We start from the raw sequence: 14,030 nt of genomic DNA, 5'->3' as shown, positions 1-14,030 counted from the left end.
CTGCCCCTCTACTCTGCTCTGGTGAGACCCCACCTGGAGTCCTGCGTCCAGCTCTGGAGCCCTCAGCACAGGAGAGACATGGACCTGTTGGAGCGGGTCCAGAAGAGGGTCATGAAAATGATCAGGGGGATGGAACACCTCTCCTCTGAAGAAGGCTGAGAGAGTTGGGGTTGTTCAGCCTGAAGAAGAGAAGGCTTCGGGGAGACCTTATTGCAGCCTATCAGTACTTAAAGGGGGCTTATAAGAAAGATGGCGGCAAACTTTTTAGCAGGGCCTGTTGTGACAGGACAAGCAGTAACGGTTTTAAACTAAAAGGGGTAGATTCAGACTGGATATAAGGAAGAAATTTTTTATGCTGAGGGTAGTGAAGCACTGGCACAGGTTGCCCCGAGAGGTGGTAGATGCCCCATCCCTGGAAATATCCAAGGTCAGGTTGGATGGCGCTCTGAGCAACCTGATTTAGTTGAAGACGTCCCTGCTCATTGCAGGGGGGTTGGACTAGATGACCTTTAAAGGTCCCTTCCCACCCAAACTATTCTATGATCTTCTAGGGCCACTGTTTTTCAAACAGGAATCTCAACAGCTTTTCATAGGAAGATAAACATACACATTAATACACACAAGTTTGAAAAGTATCAGAGTGAACCTGAATTATTCATTCAAGAGTAAATAAATGAAATAACTAACCTGACAGGTAAAGCTTTAGTGGTTTGCTCTGGTAATTCCGGTGGGTTCACAAACATGAGTTTGAGAAGCAACTCTAAATATCCAATATGTCTTGCCAACCTTGCACTTAACACCCAGGCCCAGTTCCAGCTCTCACCTTCTCTTCGGCCACCAAAGTAAATTACAGCTAAAACATTAAAAATTAAAAAAGATGTTATGGCTGTATTTTAGTCAATGTTCACAACTGAAAGAACCATGAAGTCTGAACAGATAAGGCATGGAGATGCGTAAAATGAGTTGAATGATTTTTTAAACGGTTACGGCTAAAAATGAGAATGGAAAGAGTAACATAATGAAGTTAATATACAAAATTCTTCTTTGTTTTCAAGAATGCCCTCTCACAAATTACATGCAATACATAAGGAAAGGGTCTGAAGGGGTCCTATTTTCTACAAAAACATTTAGTATTTTTTCTGAATCACAAAGCTTGTCTACGAACAATAATGAATTCCAAAAATAGATAAAAACCTTCACAAACTTCATATAAAATAAGACTTACCAAAAAAAATGTAGAGAACTGCTAATAAGCTGAGTGACACTGCTATTCCAAGCTTTGCATCCACTGTGAAAGCAAGCAATAAACCCAAACCTCCGCACAGCAAAAGTGTGAGGAATACTATAAGCCAGGAGAACTGAAACAGAGGTTCAATCTGCTGTCCTGCGAAAGTCTTCATTTCATCTAAAACAAAGAGACAAAGACCAGTTAACATGTTAAATCATTCTAGAACAGAAATCAAAAACGGTATTACAATGACCATCTTTGAAAAGAAACACTTTTTCACTAGGCTATGTAACTTTTCTTATTTTGGATCAGTAATAGGGAAAAGACAATGATGCTTGAATTCTTCTTCAAACATTAGGGCAAAACCCTAAGTTTTCATCCATGCAATGAATGAAACCATTTAAATACATAATACTTGCACTGTTTGCTGCAGATTTTGTACTTTTAAAGGCATATTAAAAGCCATGCCATTTCCTATCCTCCTTCAAAAGTTTAAAACATATTTTATGACACCAAGAAAAAGAAATCCACCGTATCTGTCAAAAAAAACCCAACCCCCAAAACCTCCACCATTGAAATCTGGACCACGTTCCTCAAATAGCCAGATATAACAGTACAATGTAAAGGCTTCAGTATTTATTTCTGTTTGTTGATTCATATTTATTAAAACAGGAATTCCTGAAAAAACTTATTTAGGATATATTGAGTAAGGAACATTAAATACACAATCCAGCATAAAAAGATGAACGAGGAACAGGAAGAAAATACTGAAAAAGTGTTTTAAAAACGTAAGAGCTCATCCACAATAAACATCACAGTCAAAAACACACACCACTTTTCGTTTATGACATGGGGCATGAGGTGAACAAAATGAATGCAGAGACCCCATTTTGACTAATATAGAAGATTTTAAAAACATAGAAGTCACAGAAAGTAAGAAACATCAAGACTGGTAAAAGTATTTTGAATTATACTGAGACATCTCAGAAAAATATCCTTTGTTAGGAAAAGCTAAAACTGTAAATAAGATGCCTATTTCCACTGTGAAAAATATTGACTCTCTTCATATACTGCATTTGCCTTCCTCTGTCATTTCAGAAAGTTCAAGAAGTTCAAAGTAAATAAGGGGAAAGGGGAAGAAAACTAGACGCAGAGAAAATATGCTACAGAGAAAAAAATATTAATAGCCTGGAATTTGTTCTTAAACTTCAAAAAAATTGTATGATGACACATAGGAGGCACAATAAATAAATACTGCAGCAAGAGGTCTGAACCTGATTTGACACACAAATACTCCCAGCAAGGCATATTTCAGCAGCCATACTTTCAGCAGTACCTAAAGGGTAGATTCACTGCTGCAGGAAACCCACAGGACGATAGACAGCAACACTTAAAGACTGTCTTGACGTTGTATAAATGAACAAAGCAACGTATGGATGAACTGACCACACTAAAATTTAAATCCTTTCATCACAGAAACAGAGACTGGATACAATATTACATGGACCAACGGCTGTCGCAAAAACTAGTAACTCCCACGCGATGCTTTTCATAGATAGATTTGAACCTACAGAAAAGGCTAAATCAACTTTCACCTTCCAGTTTCTTGAGCAGGAAAGATTTTCCACTTCCCCATTGTGCATATAAGCCTACACAGATAGGTGGCTGCATGGTTGGTTCACTCAGAATATCAGCCAAAGCACTGCTGTACAGATCGTAACCCAGCATGTCACCGTCAGATTCCGTGGGAGACAAGTGTCCTGTAATACGAATACTATGTTACAGAACTTTGCTTTAAGAAATCTCTTCAATATGACAATTTTCATACATAAAATCATGACAGGTTCACCTATATTTGTATATATACTCCTCCCATATAATAGCTGTTATTATTGGTATACATTATACATTCTTGTTCAAAGGAATCCAAATAGTAATTATTATTATTATTAATAAAATTAATTATAAAATATTTTCAGTAATTTAATAAAAATAACAAAACAAAAATCATCCACCCAAATGTTATATAATTATCAAAACCATTAGAGCTTACAACAAAAGATTCAAACAAAAACCCCAATCACAGCAAGTCACAGCAAGAAAATAATTCCTACACAAGCAAGATCTAAGTAAAAAATTATTATTATTATTAATAAAATTAATTATAAAATATTTTCAGTAATTTAATAAAAATAACAAAACAAAAATCATCCACCCAAATGTTATATAATTATCAAAACCATTAGAGCTTACAACAAAAGATTCAAACAAAAACCCCAATCACAGCAAGTCACAGCAAGAAAATAATTCCTACACAAGCAAGATCAAAATAAAAACAAAACGATCAACAGAAGTCGCACAGTATCCAATGTCAAAAGTCAAAACTAAACGGTACATTTGACATTTGTTAGGCTTTTAGAATAATTAATTTTTTGCCAACTGATTTTTTTTAAAGCTCTCCCATTAGTTGCAACATTAAAAAACCTAAACGGTTACCACTTTTCAATACAGAATTGAATGAACTCAACTCTCAATATACAAGTGATTTAAAAAAAAAAAAATTAAATACTTATACATACTGGCTCCAAATATCTGTGTTAAAATACTCTTCTGGTGGCTACAGTCAATATTGTAAGGTGTTTCTCCTGTTTTGTTGGGTCTATAAAGCAATCTACCATCTTTTGGATTTCTTAAGAGTAATTCAGCAAGTTTACGGCTTCTTCCACGAATGGCAATATGAAGTGGAGTATCTCCTTTCTGCAATTAAGTGAAAAACTAGTAATATCTAACATGAATTCCTAAGATTATGAACAGACCATATGTTCCACATCTTTTCAGATGCCTTATTTACTTGAAATACATCTTAAGGTATTCTCAACAGCATTAACACCTTACAGCAAGCATTTTTTCCCCTCGAAAAAGCATTACAAAAGTTTCAGAAAAGACGTGTGAAAAGGCAGTTCTTATAATGCTAAATCTATGGCACTATCTTCTTTCTTAAATGTTTATAATAATATCTTAAGGTTCATGAAAACTGTAGTCTCTATTTAGAAACAAGTGTCTACTAGCAAATTCAGACACTTGTTTGGAACAAGAGATACTGCTTGTTAGAATTATTTCAATGTCTGCTCAGACTTCTCCAACAGACTTCTCCAAAAAGCTTTCCAGTAAAAGTTTCCTTATTACATCAAATCAACATTATTACTTATTTGCCCTAAATGTAATACTAAGAGGTTAAAAAACTATCAAATAAATGTTCCTGTATTTAAAAGGTTTACAGTCAAAGTAGGTAATGCATAAGAGAACAGCAACAAACTGTTGTATTTGTCCTTGGCATTGCTTAGTTTAATGTCTATTAATCAAAAACAAACATCAGTGATAAATAACAACCATTCTCTATGCTCTTTTTCAAGTGTATTAACAATTAGTATTCTTATCTGTGAAATTTTTATTTCTGACATGGAATTTTTTCTTTTCATATTACTAAAAGCACCTTAATACAAACAAAAAATCAATATCTTAATGGTGGGAATTAATTTATATTTAAGTATTCGATCTATTCAATTATTAAGCATCTGGGAGATTAAGCATTTAAGTATTATGGTCTATTTAATTATTAAGCGTATGGGAAACTTTCTGTATTAGTCTTGATAGCTCACTACAAAATTCTGCTGCAAAACTAAAATGATTAAATATACTAAAGTAAACAAACAAATATTCTTTACCTTGTCTACAGCAGAGACCTTAGCTCCTTTATCCAGAAGAAGCTCTACTATTTCAATATTTCTCATCTTGGTTGCCTTTATAAGCGGTGTTTCTCCATCCTAAAAGGGAAAAGTAGGCCTAATAAAAAGATCTTCTCTGTATACTCAAAAACAAGCAAAAACCAGTGATAGTGTAACAAATTAAATCCCAAACTTTTAAGAGAATTAATTATGTTACCGTGCAAGTAACAACACTTCAGCGCACGTGTTATTGAAAAAGTATCACAGACCCTGTATTCTATATTGATTAGAATCACAGAACAAAATACATTTCTGTTAATAATGGTGTCAAACAGAGAAAGACAAGATTCAGATATAATACAAGATATTTGAAAAGAGACTCATGGAAGAGGTAATTCACTGCTGTACATACTACTACCTCTATTCTTTTTATTCCTGCACATGCAATAAACGGCAGTCTGAACTTTCATGCTTACTAGTGTCAGAAACCTCCTTCCTGAGTTTCCAGTAGCACCTGCTCTCTAATCCTTATTGCTCGTCATGTCAATGATGCTGAGGTAAAGTATCCTCACTTTCCCCGCTAATGAGTTTTAGTAGTAGGTGATGTTTATCAACAAAGGGGACATTACCATTGCTGAAAATAAATTCCGTATTTCAAAAGTTTTTTGGGTTGTTTTTTTTTTTTTTACAGTGTGCAAGGTACCAACACTTCACAAAAACTAAATTTGGTATTATGATCTTAACATCACACAGGAGTTGAGAAAAGAACAGATGTTAAACAAAGCAATTCAATTAAAATTCTAATCGTTACCTTTGTACATGTTTCAGTATCAGGGTTGCATTGCAAGATATCCCTCACCATTGTAGCATTTCCTTTCTCAACTGCCCAATACAAAGCAGTTTTATTATCCTGAAAAGAAGAGAGTATTAAATGTTAACGGTACTTTCATTCAGTTAGATTAATTTCAAAAACAGTATATAAAGTACAACCCCTATATTGAAAACAGCACATAATACAGCAAATTTTAGCACAGCTCAGGGCAAAGGGAAACACCACCAAATCTAATTGGCACACCAGTAGAACTCGGGGGGGGAATGGAAATCTGGCTAGAGAACACAAATCAATTTTAAAAACCTGCGCAAAATATATTAAGAGCTTTAACAATCCGAGTAGATTCAACCTGTCTTGAAACAGATTCCAAAACTACATGAGTACTCAGTTGTAACTCAAATATACAAGTTTTCTAATGAAATAAAACAACTTTTTCCAGTGTTGTCTTTTTTTACCCCTATTATGTAAGTCATGTTTCTCTGCGGGGTTTGTTTTTTTTTTTTTTAAAAAAAAGATTTCTCTCCTATTAGAACATGGAAGTGCTAACCATTTCCAGGCTTTTAAAAAAAACTTCCATTTTGTTCTCAATTTTACAGTATAGCCTAATAAGACTGTTGAACTGGTTGGCTAGCCTAAAAACAGGCTATGCAAGCTGGAAAGCTGTAAAAGTAGATGGACAGGAAGGTCAACACAAAGTACCAGAATGCAGATCAGCCATACATTGTATAACTGAACCAGGGGGAATGGTTGATAGTTACAAATCTGCTTGTGTCATCTTTTTTTTTTTCCCCAGCGACGTGTACTGTCCCAGGAAGTCTCTAGGCCTACAATCTTTTTGTAGCCTAGTGACTGCACCACAGCTCTTTCTGTTAGATGCACACTTGTGTAGAGACATTTTAACAAAAGCCTCTGAACACGCACCTGCTTCTAAGCAGGAATGTCAAAGTCCCCCTTGCAGCCTTCTCCCTTGCTCGCTTCTTTCATTTGCAGCTCTTCCTCTCCCACTCGTGGGCTCCACGGCAAACTGAGTTTAAACCCCTTCTCGACAGTTTAACAAGCCTGGTCACTAAGATTTCTTTCCCCTCTGGTCACCTGGGTTTCATGTCCTCCGCCCTTCAGTCAGGTGGCTTCCAACAAAACACCAGCCTGAGGAAGCTGACTCCTCGCTAGCAACATCAGCTGCACAGCCAGGCACTGCTCTGCCTGATGTTCCCAGCTGGGCCCTTCCCCCTTACCAGAAGGGCTGAGGAGAACACCAGCTGAGTCCCCCCACTGCCCCAACACTAGCTCCCAGAGCCCTGTAGTCACGTTTTATCTGCTTAAGGTCTCCCCTGACTCGGGCCCATATGAATGAATGAGCAGCATGGAACACAGTTGCTGGAAGGCTGGACAAGACTCAGCAATCCTTCTGGAACATCACAGATTTGGGCAGGCAGCAAATCTCCCCAGAACAGGTCTGGCTAGCAGACAGGTGCTGCAGTGCCGAACAGCAGGGGAGTTGCTAAACACTAGTGCTCATCACCAATTTTGATACTGCTGGTCCTAATCTGAAGATCTGAAGCACACAGCCAGAGTCCTCCTCTGATGGCACTCACTCCTGCTGTGTCAACAAGGCCACAAAGGTATTCTCTAGATTAACCGCTGCAAATGGCTATACAGACACCCTCACGCTGCCAGAAGTCACAAGCTTCCCCACCCCCGAGCAGGTTGGGTCCTCTTGCTGTTTCTGTATTGCCTTGGTCATATCAAAATGTTGAAAAGCTCCAGATTTTCAGACCTATGTCAGCAAGAAGCTGAGACACACAATTCTAGGTTTCCACTGGCAGGTTAGAGGAAGAGATTCGAACACTACTTTTTCTCCAAACTAAAAGCTTCTTGGCTTCTCAAAGAGTCTCTGCATCAATAGCAGGCACTCGATCTTTGCAGCTCTTGGTGACTTGGTAGTTTTGTGTTCAAACTTGGCAGACCATGTGTGCCTGCGAGCGGAGTGATTTGAATAGCTTCAAGCAAAAGAAAGCAAGTTGAATGTAACAATGAAAACAAGTACCATGCTGAGTCAGAGAGCTTTCGGTAGAAGAATAAAAACAATACCTTAGTCAAAGGACAAAAAAAGAAGGGGTAGGTAGAAAACATGGAAATCACTGACAACACTGCTTAACGTGAGAAAGGAAGTTAGTGAAGGAGACAAGAACCAACCAAACACAGTGACAGAACTGCACTGACAACAGATACAATCTAAGGTGTATCGTATTTTAATATATTGATATAAAATTTAAAATATTAAGTATTAAAATAATAATATTAAGGGACTTTTTAAGTATTTCATTATTTTAAATCTGTTCAGTAGTGCAGATGAAGTAAGTTCAATTTACATCTTTTGCTTTTCAACGATTATACAAATTAACTGAAAAAAATGCTGCTTAACAAGTCATTACAATTACATATGTCTTAATATCTTAAAAACTGCACAGCAACATGATGTATTTTTAATGTTTGATGGGAATCTGAGTTTCCTACACAGCAGACTGAGCAAGTTTTTAAAGCCCTGTTTTTAGAAACACATATTCAAATTCACATCCTATTTAAGAACTACTCTAACATTTACATTGTTGTACTTACCTGACCTCTGATATCTATATCAGCGTATTTATGGAGCAGGGCCCTCACAATTTCAACGTGACCTCCTCTAACAGCCCCAATCAGCACTGTATCTCCACTCTAGAAAAATTGTGAAAGAATATTGAAGATGAAAATGAAAGAAAACTATTTAGCAAAAAGAAATGCAACACAGAATAAATTATAGCCTCAGAATATACATTATGCCTATTTACATTAAGAAATTGCACTCATTTTAAAGAAAGATACAGAAAATAGTTCTATCTCTGCAAAAAACAGGTACATAGAAGAAAAAACTCTGGACTCCATTTTTTATATTTTTTTTGCAAAGAGATGAAATATTATGTATTTATGGCAAAGCAAACACCCCAAAAATAGGTCCAGCTTAAACCACTATCCTAAAAAATAACAGCACAAATTAGTAACGAATATGAAAAAAATCCAGCTGTTCTCTATGTTCATAGGAAGACCAACCACTCACAGTAATAACCTCTTTACAATCAGACAAGTGATTACTCACAGTAATAACCTCTTTACAATCAGACAAGAATGTTGGCTGTCTCCTTTAGATGTTTCACAGCTGACAAAAGATCTTCAAGAATTTTAAAGAATTTTATCCCTTTTTTTTTGTGCAGATTTGACTGCTATCCTGTTTACATACACTATGCTGTTATAAAGAAAAGAAGCAAAAGGCTGATTTTATCTCAAACTGATCAAAAGAAAAAATATTTTGCTGTGGTAAATGGAACTGTATATACGTAAAAAAAAGTTACAATTCTGCTTAAGGCTGCTGATTTTAACACACTTAAGGATACGTCAGAATTTCAGAAAATGAAATCCTGAAATTACCTAATACTTCTTTTATGATGAAACAGGAAAAATAAATAAAAGTATAGCTAAATCAGGGATGTGGAATTCAGTTAGAAAGCTCAGTAGTAGTAGATCCCCTGTCAATCACAGTCATTACATACCTGGCTGCAAACCAAGAAATTTTCCTTATCAAAACCTACTCTAACATCTGAAACTAAGAATACTCATTGTTTGATGTATTTTTGGAATACAGTCAGCTGTACTGAAAGCTGTAATTTATCCTTCCTAAAAGCGCAGGAATGCAGACAGTTGTAGAATTTTGTAACAGAAGAGGTGGGAAGGGAGATTGCAATGTATTTTCTTAAATATTAAAAGTTTTGCTTTGGTATGTGTCTGACATCAAATTTTTGTCACATGCAACACTGCAGCTCAGTACGTAACCATCTGAGAAATACACTAAGCTGACACGTGAAATACAGGAAAATGCATCCAAAAATCCTTTTAAAATTATGAGGCAAATATTAGGAAATTTTCCTCTCTTCTCTGCAACCCCAAGCAATTCAATTTAGGGATTGGGAATTCAGCCTCAAAACCATATTACTGCTCTGAATTAAAACACAGATCTTGACAGTGGCACCTAAGTTTAGGTATCTAACCATCTATAGCCCCAAGGGTGCAGTGCTCGGCCTGCCTCTGACACTTCAGAAAAACCTGACTATCAAGAGGACAGCGCAGACAGTCCAAGGCACATATATAAGCAACCAAATAAATCCCTGAGTGGCTAGCAAGCAGATTCACGCTCTGGTCGCTGCCCATACTGCATGCCTCTACTAAACAATGCAATTGCAGCTCAGATACACAGCGTAACTTTCAACAGCTACATTTACATGTCTTATTAACCCAGAGCTGAAGTCTTCCTCTAATATATGCAAGTTTCCTAGTAAAAAGTTTCATTGTAAAAGATAAAGGTAGACGCTGAATGGAATATGTTCTTTTTTATAATATCCATTGGTTTACAATTTTAACAGCACTACCACATGTATTAATATACAAAAACCCCACCCCAAACCTGCAAGTTAGTTCAGTAGTAGTCTTATGTTACAGATATGACAAATATAAAACCATAAATCATTTCCATGCTCTATGGAAACTCACAATGCAAGAATCTCAAAGATAAAGAGTAGTTTGTAGTTTATCCTTTACCTTCATACAGCAACATTTGCCACTTAACATACTTGTAAAATAGCAATACAGAAAAATACCCCTAGGTGGCAGAAAAATCAGAAAGCCAGAAAAATCATGTACCCACAAATTTGCATACACTGGTACTTAAATATTTATTACTATTACATATATATAAAACCACAATTATGATGAAAATTTACTCACTCTATCAGGAATGTTCACGTAAGTTCCGGCATCAAGAAGATCCTGCACAATTTCAGTATGTCCCTCCTTTGATGCAATCATCAAAGCTGTATTTCCATCTTTATCTGTTAAGTTTACATTTGGGTTCCTTTTCAGTATTTCTTTTACTGAGTCAGTATAGCCACCCTTCACTGCTACAATAAGTGCAGTCATAGAATTCTTTAAACAAAAACAACAGATTTTATTGTACAGTGGATATAGAAATCATTGTATCAGCAGTTTAAATAACAAAAGAACACTCACTGAAATTACTTTCTTAATCATCCAAATGTTACTTCAGTATTATGTTTTAAAGTGTACTTGCTATGCTTTTTTTGAAAAAGAAATAAACTAAGTACACTATAGTAGAGAACACTTCAAATGCAAACAGTAAAGCTCAGATTAGTTTATTCTAACTCCTGAATGTCACACACACGGTAAAATAATTTTCTTGTCATATGGGAACGTAGTACTACCAGAGCACCGAGGTCTGCCAATAGCGCTCACAAAGAGGTTTTTTGAAGAAATTCAGAAATAATCATAGGAATACCAAAAGTTGTCCAGACTTTCCACTTAATTTTTACTGGTTTTTTTTTTCATTTTGACAAGCATTTTAAATGTCTTATACAAGAAAAAATTAAAATCTGTTTTATTTAAAAACAATATGCAGCTGAAAACTTCTAAAAAATTTCCAACTTCTGAAAAGGCCAACAGCCATTTATTATTTTCAAAAGATGCTTGATTTTCCCAAAACCCCCCCCCCAGCCATTATTATTTTCAAAAGATGCTTTGTGTGTGATTTACTTTTCAAACAGCACTGAGGAATAAGTTGTTTGACATATCAGGCTTGGGTACAGAATGAATTTTAATAGTGTTAACCTTCAGAGAACAATAACCTAAATTCATTTATGTTCATTAAAATTTACACTTTACATAACAGTGTGTCAACTGTCAATACGACTCCCTAGTTAGGTAATATTTTTATTAAAAGGCACAAAGAAGTTTAAATAATCCTCACATGTAGTTTGCAAATAGCTGGAAAGTAATACACTCCAACATCAACATTTCGTCTTGTTTCATTTATTTCTTGGTATTTGTATTATAAAATAAAACAGGACACACAGATATATGTACCCACACCCTATCACCAGAAAATGAACAGTTACTTACAGCTCCTTCTTGATCAACGTCAGCTCCCATTTGCAGCAAGTATTTCACACACTCCAAATGACCTTTCCTCGCTGCCCAAACCAGTGGGGTGGTTCCATACTGCAAAAACATTTATACCATTTTATCTATTGCTCTCTGTATTTAGTATCCCTTACAATCTAGTATTCATCCTATACTTTATTGCTTTAGGTTTTATAAAGATATAATTTGGTCTTGTGAATTAACACAAGCATTTGAAAAGCCATTTTAACTTTTTCTTTGTACATGACGGCTGTAAGAATTATTTTTCTATGCAACCTAGGATAGCAAGGTTTCCAAAAGCTTAGAAAACAGAAATATGCTCCAATGAAATAAATGTTCACAACCATCTTCAGCATACTATGGAAAAACCTCTTGCAAGTATAATGACTTACTCTAGCACACTAATTCTAATCTCATGGGCAAAATACAACAGGGGGTGTTTCTACAATCAAACACACAGATTTTTATTTTTTTAATAAAACTTACTATTACAAGAAATGTTTCAAGCATTAAAGAAATTAAATACTATATAAATATAACTTACTTTGTCAGAGCAGTTCACTTTAGCTCCATGTTGCAGTAAGAGATGTACTATATCTGAGTGGCCCCGTCCTGCTGCCCAAATAATTGGATAAACACTGTATTGCTTAGAATTAAAAAAAGAAATAAAATCATAGTCTTAATTATTTTTCATGAACAATATCGATCACAATGCTCCAAGAGACAATAAACCCAGAGAAGAAGGAATACACAGAAATAAATCTAACTACATATCAATAACTGTTGCCTAGTACATTGTCTAGATGATATCTAGGAAGATGTCTACTGTTTTGAATCGATTTTGTTTTATAACTCCTTAAACAAGGTTTAAAAAATCACATCCATCCTCACCTTAATGTAAACATTTTTAATGTAAGAGAGAAGCCACAGAGAGCTACGCAGTATCCCTAAGTAATCAGGACTGCAGATCAGTCATGTCATGCATGCAGAAGCTGCATATGCAAACCAGATGAAATCAACAATCAGAAAGGTAAGTCACTAGTGTTCTTCCTTGATTGTTCACTGTTGCCTCAAACACCAGAGAGCTGACAGTATAAACAAATCGTTCATTCAAGTTTCAACATGCCTATACTTTTATAGAAAATGCTTATAAAATGAAATAAATCTCAAATCTTAGTTTTTTAATTCTCTCTCACATGTATGGTACATATTTATATAATCTAGCCCATTTGGTAACTATTATTAAACAATTAAAACAAATTATTGTTTCTAAATTGCACATTAGTTACTCCACTAAATTCCACAGATGCAAAAAAATAACAGTTGTTATACAAGTAGCATTAGATACACTACTTATCTTTTCTATTATTTCCTCTCCTACTTGAATCTTATTAAGAGCTATACACTCATTTGCTTTAATTAAAAAAATGTAAAATTACTAAAAAAAACCAGTGGCTGGCATCAGATTATTAAATTTATAAATCAAATATAGTGATTAATGTTATATTGCAAAAAAATGCAAAATGTTTAATAAAGATAATAACATGAGTGTATAATTCAGGACTTTAAACATTTGGGAGGAGGGGGCGTTTAAGACTAAAACTTACCATTCCTGTGATGTTTGGATTTGCTCCCTTCTCAAGCAGCAGTTTAGCTACTTCAGTACGGCCTTTATACGATGCCCACATCAGGGCAGTCCATCCTCCCTGGCAAGCACAATTCAAAGAAATGTAAAAACTGAAAAATATTCTTTAGAAACCTAATTAGTGACTTCTATTTCATTTTGTATTTGTCCTAAGACTGTTTTGCAAGTCCAAAACATAGTAAGGATTGACTACACAACCTTGTAATCCTACTTATGTAGGATAAATAATAAGCACACATACAAAAGTACTAACTTCCTGCTGTATGCAAAACTTGGGAGAATATCGTGTCCTAAATGTTCCTGAATTTGCTGTAAACACTCAATTCAGACTTCAAGTGCATACGAATCCCATCACTGGATAAACAAACCAAAAAGAAAGCATTATCTTAAAACAAAAGACTAGAATCCAAATCAATTAACATGGAGGGTTTACTTTTGATTTGTGTAACAGACAGCTGGCCTTCATAAAGTAACTATGTAATGATTTGCTTCTTCATGAAAAGAAGCAAATGGGCCCAGAGAGTTGTGGTGAATGGAGTTACATCCAGTTGGCGGCCGGTCACAAGCGGTGTTCCC

The 14,030-nt window shown here is 35.4% G+C and overlaps 1 protein-coding gene across 1 annotated transcript in view; it reads right to left on the bottom strand.

Annotated features, from left to right (window-relative positions):
• The window catches only part of KIDINS220 (kinase D interacting substrate 220), a 79,074-nt gene that overhangs the window by 55,340 nt on the left and 9,704 nt on the right, over nt 1-14,030 (bottom strand). The window contains exons 4-14 of the mRNA XM_009275591.2: nt 13,417-13,515; nt 12,354-12,455; nt 11,789-11,887; nt 10,601-10,798; nt 8,405-8,503; nt 5,765-5,863; nt 4,954-5,052; nt 3,808-3,985; nt 2,824-2,988; nt 1,226-1,405; nt 688-853 (exon numbers count right to left, since the gene is read on the bottom strand). Of these exons, the coding sequence (XP_009273866.1) occupies nt 688-853; nt 1,226-1,405; nt 2,824-2,988; nt 3,808-3,985; nt 4,954-5,052; nt 5,765-5,863; nt 8,405-8,503; nt 10,601-10,798; nt 11,789-11,887; nt 12,354-12,455; nt 13,417-13,515 (1,484 nt within the window). The remainder of the gene's footprint in view (nt 1-687; nt 854-1,225; nt 1,406-2,823; nt 2,989-3,807; nt 3,986-4,953; nt 5,053-5,764; nt 5,864-8,404; nt 8,504-10,600; nt 10,799-11,788; nt 11,888-12,353; nt 12,456-13,416; nt 13,516-14,030) is intronic.

The sequence above is a fragment of the Aptenodytes forsteri genome, unplaced genomic scaffold, assembly GCF_000699145.1.
Source record: "Aptenodytes forsteri isolate BGI_AS27 unplaced genomic scaffold, ASM69914v1 Scaffold94, whole genome shotgun sequence".
Taxonomy (NCBI): domain Eukaryota; kingdom Metazoa; phylum Chordata; class Aves; order Sphenisciformes; family Spheniscidae; genus Aptenodytes; species Aptenodytes forsteri.
This window is presented reverse-complemented; position numbering and strand designations above follow the sequence as displayed.